At 37.8% G+C, this 14,403-nt stretch overlaps 1 protein-coding gene across 3 annotated transcripts; it reads left to right on the forward strand.

Moving 5' to 3' along the window:
* The first annotated feature begins 1,314 nt into the window (after positions 1-1,314).
* Positions 1,315-5,845, forward strand: LOC143864722 (amino acid permease 3-like). Of its 3 annotated transcripts, none has more exons than XM_077375506.1 (7): positions 1,315-1,462; positions 2,455-2,584; positions 3,043-3,276; positions 3,488-3,581; positions 3,928-4,145; positions 4,241-4,380; positions 4,959-5,845. In XM_077375506.1, the coding sequence occupies exons 1-7, from the start codon at positions 1,454-1,456 to the stop codon at positions 5,610-5,612; spliced, it is 1,479 nt and encodes a 492-aa protein (XP_077231621.1). In that variant the 5' UTR covers positions 1,315-1,453; the 3' UTR covers positions 5,613-5,845. The 3 variants fall into 3 exon arrangements, with proteins under 3 accessions (XP_077231621.1, XP_077231624.1, XP_077231623.1); XM_077375509.1 differs by lacking the exon at positions 1,315-1,462 and adding an exon at positions 1,935-2,052; XM_077375508.1 differs by lacking the exon at positions 1,315-1,462 and adding an exon at positions 1,991-2,350.
* Positions 5,846-14,403: the final 8,558 nt, after the last annotated feature.

Here is a 14,403-nt window from a genome sequence, read left to right on the forward strand (position 1 = left end):
TGCCCTTGTAGAACACGTGTTCGTTGGAATTCTAATGCCCTCAAATCAGCCTTTTACACTAAGATAAAATTCAGTGCCCTTGTAGAACACATGTTCGTTGGAGTTCTACTGAATTGTTTACATCAATGTAATGGGTTTTGTTTCCATGGTATTTTGGACTAGAATTCAAATAACTGAATTTTTTTACAGCAATGTAATATGGGTTTTGTTTCCATGGTAATTTTGACCGAAAAGCTCAGATAACCTCAAGCCAAAAAGAGATTAGATGTGATAGAAATGGATAAAATTCAATCTCTTGCAATAAAACTAAAAACTTAACATATGGGTCCTCTCTTTCTCTATAGATAACATAAAAATCAATGCCCTTGTGTGACACCCTTTGCTTGGAATTCTTCTGAATTTATTATAGCAATAATATGGGTTTTGTTTCCATTGTAATTTGGACACAATTCAGATATCCTCTACTCAATTAGTAAGAGATTAGATTTGGACAGAAATGGAACAATTCATTTTCTAGAGAGAAAACCAACATATGGGTCTTCTTATTTCCCTGTCAAAAATAAATATTAAATAAAAATCAATTCCCTTGTGTAACACCTCTTCCTTGGAATGCCACTGACTATTTAAAGAAATTTTATGGGTTAATTTAATGGTAGTTTAGGAAGAATTAGGATGTCTTTAGTAAACTAGTAAGTGATCAGATGGAAGAAAATTAACTTTTGGATATCATATACTCTTTCCTTGATAAAATTATACATAAAAGAAGCAAAGTGATCAAACATTTGGGGTCTTCATGATGCAATCTAGATAAAGAAATGCTCGGTGTTGAGCGTTGCAGCTTAACCCACGTGTACTTGGGCATCAAACACATCAATAGCTCCATAGTTAATCTGTTCAAAGAGAAATCAAACTTAAAAGCTGGGGACTTTCCTCAGTCAATGTGAAGAATCCATCTCTCTCGTCTATATTGGAAATGGTAATGATTTGCAATTTAGTGGTTGGAAGAGAAAGTAATCCCTGCTCTCTTTTATAATCAAAACCCTGCAAAGGAACGGCTATGGATATTAGAGCTCAAAGGAGATGGGATGAAAAAAGAACAAGATACTTAAAGATCACAAATTTGATTAGATTATATTGGTTTTAAACTTTAAATTATTGGACATAAATACATAATCTATGTAGAGTAAAATGGAACCTATTCTCCATCAATAAGGATGGACAGAAGGCTACACACGTGATAAAGTAAGGAAAGTGGTTCTGTATAATAGAGGAAAAATGAATATTATTGTCCTCTGATCATGCTATAAAAGCCCAGTGCAGACTCATGGTAAATTACAACATCAAACCCACCCATCACTACCCAATGCAGACTCTGCTGCCTCTCTTGTGCATTCATTAAGGAGAATTCAAGGAAGAGAGTGGTAGAGAAAGAGAGTGATTAAGGACAAAGTGTATGAAGAAGGTTAGAAAAAAGTTACATTGTTTCTATTCATTTTTTATGGGAAATGATATCAGCGCAACCAGTTTTGATATTTGCATTAACTCATCTTGTCTTTTATTATTTAAAGAACTATCAAAAGTTTTTACAGTTCCCAAAAAGCTCTGAAAGGCCAATTAAGAAAGAAAAAGACAAGCTGCACTTGTGCAATTATTAAAACAGGTTGTGCTGATATCATTTCCCCTTTTTATTTACTGCCCAACTAGAGTTTCATTTCTATGTGGCCTCTGTCTATCTTAAGTAATGGGATTAAAAAGTGTTCATGAGAGAGAGAGAGAGAGAGAGAGAGGTCCTCTCTTCTTCCACCTCTTTTCCTTTGGAGTCTTGATGATGTGAGGGGTGAAAAAAGAAAAAAGAAGGTGGGTATTTGAAAAGGAAAGTAGTTGCCTTGGTATTGACACCAAGGTCTTCTCTGGTCTTTCCACACGTGGATTTTAACTTTTTCCTACGACACCAGTTATTTATACCCCAATTCATGCATTCATTTCACCATCTTCAGCTTCTATAGCTCTCTCTCTCTCTCTCTTTCACAGAGTTCATATACAAGACTGTTGGTAGTCTTCTCTCTTTCTTTCTTTTTCTCTCTGTGCCTCTGATTTTCTTTGGTAGTTGTTGGGTACTTGGGTATCACTGAACTCTACATCCTAGCGAGATTTCCTTGCCTTTTTTTTGTAACTTCTTGGGTTCTGTGTAATCCTTGGGAGCTGCATCTAATAGCTAAAAATAGGGTCTCCAATCCCCAACATACTAAAATTTCCCTTCTTTGTCCTACCCTCTTGGGTTCTGTGTAAACCTTGGGAGTTGCATTTTAGTAGTTAAAGACTTAAAGGAGGTCTCCAATCCCCTCATTTCGTCAGTTTCTTCATTCTCTAGCTGCACAAATTTCAATAACATTTAACCCTTGTGTTTTTTTTCTCACTCATCCCCTGCTTTTTTTATCTTCTTCCATGCAAAAGATGGGTGAGAATGGTGTTGTCAAGAACTACCAGCAAGTCTCCAACTTCCCTTCCCTGGAAGTTTCCTTAGAACTGCAGAACCATGGAGTTTCTAAATGCTTGGACGATGATGGCCGCATCAAGAGAACAGGTGAGAAAGGGCGTTTCCTTATAAAATCAACCAACTAATTTTGGGGTTTTTCTTTCTTTCTATTTTATTTTTTGAATAGCAATTTTGGGTTTTTTCTTCTCTTTGCTTTTCCATATAATTTCTGAGAAAGAAAAGACACATTGTATTCAACTTTGTACTCTTTTACCCTTTTGTGGTGCTTCATCTATCGTGGCTACTATTAGTTTCTGTGTTTCCTTGTTAAAATTAGCCAACTGATTTTGGGTTTTTTCCTTCTCTATGTGGTCCGTGGCCGTAGATTTTTCTTTATGGTTGAAAAGCCACATTGTAATTTAAAATTACAACTTGTCTCTTTTATCCTGTGTGTAGTACTTTGGTACAGTTCAAAACCTTTGATTTACCTCTTTTATCCTATGTGTAGTACTTTTGTACAGTTCAAAACCTTTGATTTACATATTTTACTGTCAAACATTTTTCAGGGACTGTTTGGACTGCGAGTGCCCACATCATAACAGCCGTGATCGGCTCTGGCGTTCTGTCCTTGGCATGGGCAATTGCTCAGCTCGGATGGGTCGCCGGGCCCGTTGTAATGATCTTGTTCTCCTTCGTCATCTATTACACGTCTGCTCTGCTTGCGGATTGCTACCGTCATGGGGACCCTGTTTGTGGAAAGAGGAACTACACTTACATGGACGCTGTTCGCGCAAATCTCGGTAATTTCACCCTCTTTCTCTCCCTTTAAGCAAATTGGACTAAAACCAAGAAAGGAAATCAGCTCAAATGTCTGACCCATGTTTTTTTTTTTGAAATAGCTCTGTATTTACGCCCTCTTTCTCTCTCTCTTTGTGCAAATTTGAATAAAACCCAGATAGGAAATGAGCTCAAATCCCTGACCCTTGTTTTACTTTTTTGAAATTTTGTCAGGTGGATTCCAGGTTAAGGTCTGTGGTTTCATCCAGTACCTCAATCTCTTCGGTGTCGCCGTTGGCTACACCATTGCAGCTTCAATAAGCATGATGTGAGCTCTCTCTCTCTCTCTGAGCTCTCTCTCTCTCTCTCTCTCTCTCTCTCTCTCTCTCTCTCTCTCTCTCTCTCTGTTACTGAATTTGTTTCAGTTCTTCTGTAATCCATGACATGTGGAGCTTCTTTCAGGGATCCTTTTGTGAAATAACCAATTACTCCAAAAGCTTAAGCTATTTGTTATTTAATCAGATACCATGTGAAGCAACCAATTACTCCAAAAGCATAAGCTATTAGAGTTGGTGTTATTTAATCATTTATACTTCAACACCTTTCTCTCTCTCATTGAATTTGTTTCAATTCTTCTGTAGTCCATAACATAGCTTCTTTCTTGATTATATCAGGGCAGTCAAGAGGTCCAACTGTTTCCACTCAAGCAAGGGGAAGAAGAACCCATGTCATATGTCAAGCACCCCTTACATGATTATGTTTGGAGTAGCAGAAATCCTCTTCTCTCAGATTCCAGACTTTGATCAGATTTGGTGGCTCTCCATCGTTGCCGCCGTAATGTCATTCACTTACTCTTCCATTGGCCTCGCTCTCGGAATCGCCCAAGTTGCAGGTTCGAAATGCCTCTCTGCCATTAATACTAATTTGTTAAATTTCACAAAATTCCCCATTCAAATTTCTCAATTTCAAATTGTTCTCCATGAACAGCGACCGGAACTTTCAGAGGAAGTATGACTGGAATTAGCATTGGCGCCGTCACCGAAACCCAGAAGATATGGAGAAGCTTCCAAGCCTTCGGTGACATCGCGTTTGCCTACTCCTACTCCATCATCCTTATAGAAATTCAGGTATTGCAATTCAAAGATTAAGAAGAAAAAACATCTAATTTAATCTAGCGGGACCCGATACAACTCACCCTTAAAAGCTAGCCGTTAAGGGGAAGGTGCCCAGGTCCTTAAAAGCCATCCACATCCATTCACTTTTCTGATGTGGGATCTTTGCTTTTGCATGGAACCCCCAACAATCTCCCCCTCCACGAGAAAGAAACATGGGAACTATGAGATCTTTCCCAGGGGATTTTCTCTATCCTCGAAGGTACACTGGGGTTACCCAGATCTTTCCTGAGGAATTTTCTCCGTCCTTGCGGGTACATTGGGGTTAACACACCCGGGCTCTGATACCACTTGTTGGGACCTGAGTAGAACTCACACTTAAAAGCTAGCCGTTAAGGTGCCCAAGTTCTTATAAGCCCTTCCACAACCATTCACTCTTCCGATGTGGGATCTTTGCTTTCACGTGGAACCCCAAACGATTCTAACAATCAGTTAAATTTGATGACATGATAAGAGAAACTATCTAATCTTCCCTTCACCTGCATTGAATCAACCCACCATATGTTCTTACTGAATTATCTCTGCAATTACAGGACACCATTAAATCCCCACCTTCAGAAGCTAAAACAATGAAGAAAGCAACCCTTTTGAGTGTGATGGTGACTACCCTCTTCTACATGCTCTGTGGTTGTATGGGCTACGCCGCATTCGGAGATCAGGCGCCCGGCAACCTCCTCACTGGATTCGGATTCTACAACCCCTTCTGGCTACTCGACATTGCGAATGTCGCCATTGTCATCCACCTCGTCGGAGCTTACCAGGTCTACTGCCAGCCATTATTCGCATTCGTGGAAAAATGGGCATCACAACAATGGCCCAAGAGTGAATTCATAACCAAGAACATCCAAGTCCCAATCCCAGGTTTTCGCCCTTTCAATCTCAACCTCTTCCGCCTTGTTTGGCGCTCAGCTTTTGTAGTCTTAACCACACTCATCTCCATGCTCCTTCCCTTCTTCAACGATGTCGTTGGCCTACTCGGCGCATTAGGGTTCTGGCCTCTCACTGTCTACTTCCCCATAGAGATGTACATTGCTCAAAGAAGAATTCCCAAATGGAGTACTAGATGGGTCTGCCTTCAGATCCTCAGCATTGCCTGTTTGGTTATCTCCATTACCGCGGCCGTTGGATCGATTGCCGGAGTTGTTCTTGATCTCAAGAAGTACCGACCCTTCAAGACCAGCTACTGAAGATGATTATGATCTGCTTGTAACCAAAAAAGAAAATTCTACCATGCTTGTCTTTCTGCTTTTCAATATAATTAGCGATAAGCTAGAGAGAATTCAGGATTTCGAATTCCCGCCATGTCCATAACTGTTTATTACTGTTACTTCTGTTGTTTATCCAAAATTCCAAAAAGGGAGGAGACCATGTATGTGAAAGAAGTTTAAATCTTAAAGTGTGCTTGACTTTTTCCTTGGGATCGAAGTATATATTAATTATGCATAGCAATGAGATTACAATAATAGAATTAAAATGGTAGATACTCATCTCTTAGTGAGAACTCATATCGATAACGCATCCAACGTTATCAGATCCTTAGGAGATTATAAGGAAACGAAATACATCCAGGTTTATCGGCAGTTGAAGTGTGTTGCGACCCTTATAAGCTAGCCCCTAAGCGGAGGATGCCAAAGTCTTTGTAAGCCCTTCCACATTTTTTTAAAAAATAGATACCAAGTTTATTAAGGATAAAGGATTACAAGTGCACTTCCGGTAGTAAAGATTGCCCCAAATACAATGCGGGCTCCTAGGAATGAGAGAAAATGAGAATACACCATGTAAGTACAAATGTTGAGAAAATCTGCCGGGCAAATCTGATCCGATCGTGCACAAATTAGCAGAAAGGATAAAAATAAACACAAACCACAAGATGAACACCGAGATTTTTACGTGGTTTGGCCAAGATGCCTAGATCCACGGGCGAGAACACAATCTTCCACTATGAAGAAACAATATACAAGATTATAATGGATTAACCCAAACCCACAACCTGCAATCCTTTCTTTGCTTCTCAACCAAGATCGTACACAAGAAAAATCCGAGAGAAAACCCCACAAAACTCTCCTCTCTCCTTTCTCTTTTTCTCCCAAAGAGAAAAGCGTCTCTCTCATTCTTTTATACTTGGATTTTCCAAAAACCTAAAATACAATTGTCTCTAATTTTGCTTCCCACCACAATGAAATTGAACACATAGGAAAGACACCACTTTCCCAACACTAAGGACTCCACATCAGTTTCTCTCTTCTCACGAGGGATCTCTTTCTGAAACTACTTGTTGGTCCTCGAGTAGAACTCGCCCCTAAGAGCTAACCGTTAAGGGGAGGGTCCTCAAGTCTTGCAAGGACTCTACATCAAATTCTCTTTTCTTGATATTTCCACACCCCTAGCTACTAGCAAGGGGTTGGTATTCCTCCTTGAAACCCCAACATTATTATTTAGCAAAAACTCTGGAGCCCTGGTGTCTGTGCGTGTGTGAGAGAGAGAGAGATTATATGACGTGTGACCGTATGAACCCGTATATTTTAAAAGGACCCACTCCATAGGATGATCCAAACCATCCATTTGTTGCGTAAATAGGTTGTGCCCCAAATCATTTCCATAGGATGATCCAAACCGTCCATGTGTTGGGTAAATAGACTGTTCCCCAAATCATTTCCATAGGATGATCCAAACCGTCCATTTGTTGTGTAAATAGGTTGTGCCCCCAAATCATTTCTATAGTATGATCAGAACTGTCTGATCTGTAGAGTGACTATACATTATTGGAAAGTTCCATAGATCATAGGGTTAGGATTGAAAATTATTTTTGGGGAACAACCTATTTACGTTGTGGCCAAACAAATGGACGGTTTGGATCATCCTGTGGGGAGGCCCCTACTGTACTTTTTGAAAAATAAGGGTTTATACGACCACACAACCTACTTGTTGTGTAAATAGGTTGTGGCCTCAAATCATTTCCATAGGAAGATCCTAACCCTCTGATCTGTAGAGGGACTGCACATTATGGAGACTTCTATAGATTGGAGGGTTAGGATCATCCTAGGAACAACCTATTTATGTTGTGTTCCAACAAATGGATGGTTTGGATCATCATGCAGAGTTGGCCGTACCATACTTTTTTGAAAAATACACATCATAAAATAAAAAAACACCCACCAAGCAACAAGGCAAACACGAATTCATTGTACCAAAGAATCCCATGAGGTCAAGGCTCTCTCTCTCTCTCTATTTCGGTCGGCTGTGCTTCTGTGAAAACGCGGTGGTGGTTGTTGTGACTTGCACTACCCCCAACCCCACTATTGAGGGTCGACATAGAAAGAGAAAGAAAGACTCAAACTTTTTGTCTCCTTTTTCCTCTTTTTGTATTCTTTCAGGTGACATGTTTGACTCCATCCCTAGACTAGCTAGGCTCCTCAGTGGATTATTGCCCCCACACGCCTCACCTCGCTCAATATAGACATTATCAATTTTGGGAAATTATATTCCCACTCCAACTTTTAACTTTTAATAATATGGCACTCTATTCAGTTTAATGAAATTTTTATAGGATGTGTGCCCACACAGTAATGTACATTTTTTCATAGGATGATCCTAATTAAAGGAGAGCATGCCGATGTTTTTTAACGTCAATTCACATTAAAGGGTTGTGAATTATCCTACAGGGGGTGCAAATTTATCATTGCCCTTTCAAGAATTATAAGAACTATGCGGGATCCTTTGAAAATGGAGGATATTGTGGGTGGCTCATGTGAGACATAGATACAACACTTAATTAAACAGTCGGATGGATAATCCTCTTTTCGGAACAAAAATACTCGACAAGACTAAAAAAATCTCATTCATATGAATCTAATCGAACTAATTCTCCATCTATTTTCCTCCTTTCTCTATGAACCGTTAGAGTTATTCATCGGTTGCATGATTGTGTTTGCTGAATCAACACCATTCGTAATCTGTTTTCTTCGTTGAAAATACAAAGTAATAGAAAACACAGTATTCTCTTTGTAGAGGATTGAAAGTGCTTAGTTTATAAAACAATAATAGTACTTGGGACACTCAGATGGACACTATGATTCTTAATGGGACAATGAAGAGACACAAAAAGTTGTATCCAAGGATCTGATCGAGTAGGACCCAACTGAATCTGAATATAAATACATTATGACATGGATATAAGTGGATCCGATCCTATAATTGGGTCCATTAATAGCTCTAATAACAACCTTTAAAAGCTAATTACAAAATGTAAAGAGAATAGTACCATTATTGAACTATGGGTGTTGACCTGATAAGTGTGGCAGGAATGCAGGATCACGCTTAACGGCTTTTTTATAGTGACATAAGGCTATGGGGATGATAAATGCAACTGCATATTTTAGTTATTTGCTGGGAAGAAGGATTTTGCCTACTGCAAGAAAACACCACATGATTCAAAAAAAAAAAAATTTCCTTTTGGGAGACGATATTTTCACCTCCTTCATTACGTGCACACCCCCATATAACCTGATTTGACATAAAAAGTGGGCAACTTTATGTCAAATCACGTTATAAGGGGGGGTGTGCAAGTGCTGCGGGGGGTGAAAATATCATCACCTTGACAAAATAAAGAGTACAAAAATCTAGATCTTTAAAGCCTCTTTATACACCATTAAAATTTGTCTTTATTTGTAAATAAAGTTTGTCTCTGTTTCTTTGGAAGTAAAATGGGTAAAACAAATTTTACGCAGTTTTTAAATGGAAAAATATGTGTAAAATTTGTTTTACGCGCACTTTATGTTGAAAAAATGGAGAGTTTAGAAAATGATACGAAGACAAGACCCAATCTGAGTATCGAGATCACACTAGAAATTTCATGTTATTTCATTGTGTATAAGTGGGACCCACTTGTTCAATGATCCAAATCATAGGTCTATTAGGAGTTTCTATGGGTGGGCCATGCATTAAAATCCAAGCCCATTGCATGGTTCCTACCACACAATTTGTGGCCCTATATATATGGATAATTACTTTTTTGCGTTTTCAACGTCCATTTAGCGGTCATGAATTGGAGTGTTAGAATTGTCCAATGCGACTGGATTTTCATATAGGGTGTCCAGGACTAGGATGCATGCAACTAAGACCACGTACAATTCAGTCATGGACAACCCCCAAGTGCTATGTGAGACTCATTGTCAGTCGGAGTAATGGGTCTCACAAAAACATTAGTCATGAGAGTATACATCTTTTTTGTGAGGAATGCTAGACTCACAAGCGCCCTTGCAAAAAAAAAGGGGCAAAGGGCGCCCAATTGGTCAAATTCCATTAAAGACAGTTAAGAATTTAATTTCCTGTGCCGTCTTAAATGTTTAAAGGGGCAAGGCAAGGGCATTCCTCCTTTTTTTTGTCTACAAATGGTTAACGGGAAAACTTGAGTAGCCCAGGTTAATTAAAATATCACCAATGAACAGTTTCCATTAGGTATTAATTACGTTATAAGTGTAAATTTCTTAATAATTGTTAGATATCTTACATGTAAAAAAAAATGTATCTGTTTTTGCCCATAAAATTTAGTGTAAAACTACGTAATTTTCATGTGAATAACATTTCCATATTGGGCCTATCATTTCCTTGTATCTCATACATGTATATATAAAAATTTTGATACGACCTCAGCTTCCTCTGATTTATAAGGTTCAATGGACTTCTCCCAATATCATAGGCAGCGAACCACTTACGTCACCGCAATTCAAACACTTCACCGATCCATTCAATAGGTAGGAGTGACTGGCGGTGTGTACAAAGGTTAGGGACGTAGTCAACACGAGTTGATGAATCACGCTTACTAGCTAGGAATTCCTCATTCAAGACCAATAATTGCAATGATCTATTTACATCACGGTAGAATTTTCAAAGATTACCCGAGCCTATCGGCTAAGGCTATAAACTCATCGAATACATTAGTATAGTGTTAATCTATACTCTTAGATACCTTCATAAGTATTCATTCGTTGAAATCAGAAGTGAAGATTTTTGTGGATAGGCAATGCCTGGACATTTCTCGAGAACAATAGTTTAAGGCTCTAATTTGGATTTGGTACCTACAATAGTTTATAGTCATATCGTCGATATTGTGCCGAAGGTGTGATTAGGCCCTCTTCGGTCGAGATTGTAACAACCGATTATGAGCCCCAAAACGATTATATTACATTTAATTTTGAGTCCAAAATCGGTTTGGAGCCCACAATCAGCTGTCACGATCTTAAAAAATAGGGCCTTAGAGTATACAGATTTAGTTTAGCTAGACAAACAATTATATTGAAGGAATCTATATATTATCATGTAAATGTGGTTTGAACTTATGGAAATAATTTAGGTATAGTAATAAAATATCCTAAAAAGATGAAAAGTTAGCTAAGCAAAAAGAAAAATCAACCGAACTATACAGCAATCTATATCAAAACGACTTTTGGTTACATGAACACACAAAAAGTGAAAAAAGAAGAAGAAGAAAGTAAACAATGACACAGAGAAAAGTGAATCTTGCTAGGTCCATGGATGTCATCTTCACAAAATCGAATCTATTGAAGTGGTGGGTAACAATGGGTCTAACCCATTGTAGATGGTCCTACTTCTTCCAAGCTTGGTATGGTACTCACCAACTCAGTTGTCAAACATCAAGCTTAACCTCAATGATCTTATCCCCAAGTCAAAGATAAGTTCAATTGCTCGCTTTGATTTGGATTTGATAGCAGCCAAAGATCTCAGCTACCTCAAACGGTTGCTAACCAATGTGATTAAAGAAATGGGTAGTCTTTTAGTTTGGAAAGATTTCTCTTCCAATATTCTATCTTATCTTGTATGATTACACTCAATCACTTTGTACAACGTACTCAAGATCTAAAGCCATAAGGAATAAAACCCTTTTTCTTGCCAACGCTGCAACGATGAGTTCCCCTCATTAATTAATTTGGATTGAGTGTGACTGTTAAAGTGTAGATCGATATGAAACAACCACTTAAAACAAAAGCTTAAGCTGTTAAGCTTTTGGAGTAATTAGTTATTTCACATGGTATTGCCTCACGGCATGTCCTGAATTCAAGACCCAACAACTCCTTAATATTAAAAATTCGTATGCAGCCAACCCAAAAAAGAGGAGCCATACATAGCTTAAGCTTTAGGAGTAACTGGTTGTTTTAGACTCCGAGTTTGTAAAGAATGCTTAAGAGCAGTCTTAAGTCTATTTGCAATAAATTGCCTTTTTTGCACCATCTTTGGAAAATATTCCATATTTTCAAAGAAGGAACCACATATGCTGATTGGTTTGCAGAAAAGGGGAGGCCATCCGTTCGACAGATTCGATTATGGAGACGTGACGTGCACATGCCTTCTTTGTACAATAGTACAGATGAGATAATTAATAGCTATAGAGAAACTTATATTTATAAGGTTTTTAATAGTTGAGAAGTTCATAATTTCACGATCCTATTTACGGGTAGACCCAATCTTCTGTGATTTATTAGCAATAAAACTTTTGTGTTTTTCTTTCCTAGATTATTTTGGGAGAATAATTCCAACCGATTAATCCAATAAATCAGTGGATAAATCATTAGGCCCTTGTTCGTTCGGGATTGAAAGTCTGTGACAACCGATTGTAAGCACCCCAGCTGATTGTTGAATTCAAAATTGATGTAATTTTGACTCCAATAATCGATTGGGGACTCACAATCGGTGGTCATAATCTCAAATGAACAGGGCCTTAGTATTGGCTATTAACCATTTTGAGCAGTGATTATTGGTGATGACTTCATAAGTTTGAATTATTAGGCTATGAAATTTGTTTACATGGAATATTAGTTTATTCAGTGATGGGAAAGGGTCAAGGAGGATGGGAGAAGGAGAGAATTGAGAGGGTATGCGGTAGGAGAGGGAGAGAAGCGGCTAAAAAACAAAAAAACAGGGAAAAGAAAAACTCTACTCAACGTGTCTAGATTGCCCCACGACATTCTTAATATTGCCTCAAGTACGAATAAAGAGATGTTTGTCGAGAAATTATATGATGCCCGACTGTGAAAATGTAAATGGCGGAAGGAGACAAAACCTGCTGCCTTGGTTTTTGAACCAAGGAAAGTAAAAAACGGGGCTTTCCCTTGGATTAAAAATCAAGGGAGAGAGGTTTTCTCTCCCTCCGCCCTTCATTTTCGCGGTCGGGCATCATATAATTTCTCATTTTTGTCATTTTATCAAATTAAAAGGGTATTATTCTCATAAGATAATGTATGTTGATGCATTTTTTTGATGTGACTAATAGATGAATGGTTGGGATCATTGAACAAGTTGGCCCCACTTGTGTTTTTGCCCCCTCATATATATATTTTTTTGGAAAAATATGCACATCCATCTTATAAAACCCATTTAAAACAAACCATAAATATAAATCACAAACTTCTTCCTCTTCCTCCTTTTCTTCTTCTTCTTTTTTAAGTACTTAGGATCATTAGACAAGTTGGACCCACATACCCGACAGGCGAGGCTATAGACTCATTGAATATATCAGTAGTGTTCATCTACACTCATGGACACATACCTTATAAATATTACTTAATGATTATTCGTTCGTCAAAACCATAAGTGAAGATTTTGTGGATAGGGATCCCTAAAAAACTTCCTCTGATGAATAGGCTAGACCAATACATTTCTCAAGAAAAATAGTTTAAAGCACTGATGCTACCACTTGGATCTGGTACCTACATGATGCTCACAATATTGATAAGAAGTTTCTTGCCTTCTTTCAGACACACGCTGAGCTCCTCCTATACTTCTACAGTCAAAGAAAGGGATTCCTTGAACGCGCGATAGATTCAGAAAATTGAAAACTACTAATGTTTCATCTTTGTCACATCGTTTCGGTATATTTAGAGTAATCTGAATCAGCATAGCCATACAAACAAGTATATTGAAGGAATCTACATATTATCATGTAAATGTGATTTAAACATGCAAATATTTTAAGTATAGTAATAACATATCCTAAAAAGAAGAAAAGTTAGCTATACAAAAAGAAAAATCAATCAAACTATAGTACAATCGATATATCAAACGACTTTTAGCCACACGAACGCACCCACACAAGAAGGAAAAAAAAAGTGAACAATGACACAAAGAAAAGTGTCCATGGAGGTCATCTACATAAAATCGAATCTATTGAACTGGTGGGCAACAATGAGTCTAACCCATTGTAGATTGTCCTACTTCTTCTAGGCTTGGTCTAGCCACCAACTCAGTTGTCAAACATCAAGCTTAACCTCAAAGGTCTTATCCTTGTCAAAGATAAGTTCAATTGCTCTCACTGATTCAGATTTGTTACCAACCAAATATCGCAGCAAGCTTACCAATGTGACTAAAGAAATGGGAAGTCTTTTTGTTAGGAGAGATTTCCCTTCCAATGTTCTATCTTATCTTGGTATGATTACATTAAATCCCTTTGTATAACTCAAGATCTCCAGACATAAGGAATAAAACCATTAATCTTTCCCTGTGTTCATTAATTAATTTGGATTGAGTGTGAATCAAAGTTTGCAATGAATGCTTAAGAGCAATCTTATGTCTCTTTGGAATAAATTGCCTTTTTCAAGCCATATTTGGAAGATATTCCATATTTTCAAAGAAGTAACTACATCCGCTGATTTGTATGCAGAAAAGGGGGAATTGTCCATCTGTTTGATAGATTCGATTTTGGAAACGTGACAGACAGACCCAATATTGACATGCACATGCCTACTTTGTATAATAGTGCAGATGAGATATTTGATATCTATAAAGATACTTATATTTATAAGCTTTTACATAGTTAGAGAAGTTCACATTTTCTCGATCGTATTTACTGATAGACCCAATAGTTTGTGATTTATTAGCCCGGAATTTTTTGCCTTTTTTTCTAGATTATTTTGGGAGTAAAATATCGGAGATTAACCTATTGAATCAGCCGATAAATCATAAATA

The sequence above is a fragment of the Tasmannia lanceolata genome, unplaced genomic scaffold (genome assembly GCF_043159265.1).
Source record: "Tasmannia lanceolata isolate RefF3 unplaced genomic scaffold, GAP_Taslan_0.1 ptg000054l, whole genome shotgun sequence".
Lineage (NCBI taxonomy): Eukaryota > Viridiplantae > Streptophyta > Magnoliopsida > Canellales > Winteraceae > Tasmannia > Tasmannia lanceolata.

Excerpts from the sequence above, each read along its gene's own strand:
- LOC143864722 (XM_077375506.1), top strand. Across the intron at positions 3,277-3,487 it reads CGCTGTTCGCGCAAATCTCG|GTGGATTCCAGGTTAAGGTC; the intron begins GTAATTTCACCC and ends AAATTTTGTCAG. Across the intron at positions 3,582-3,927 it reads GCAGCTTCAATAAGCATGAT|GGCAGTCAAGAGGTCCAACT; the intron begins GTGAGCTCTCTC and ends TGATTATATCAG.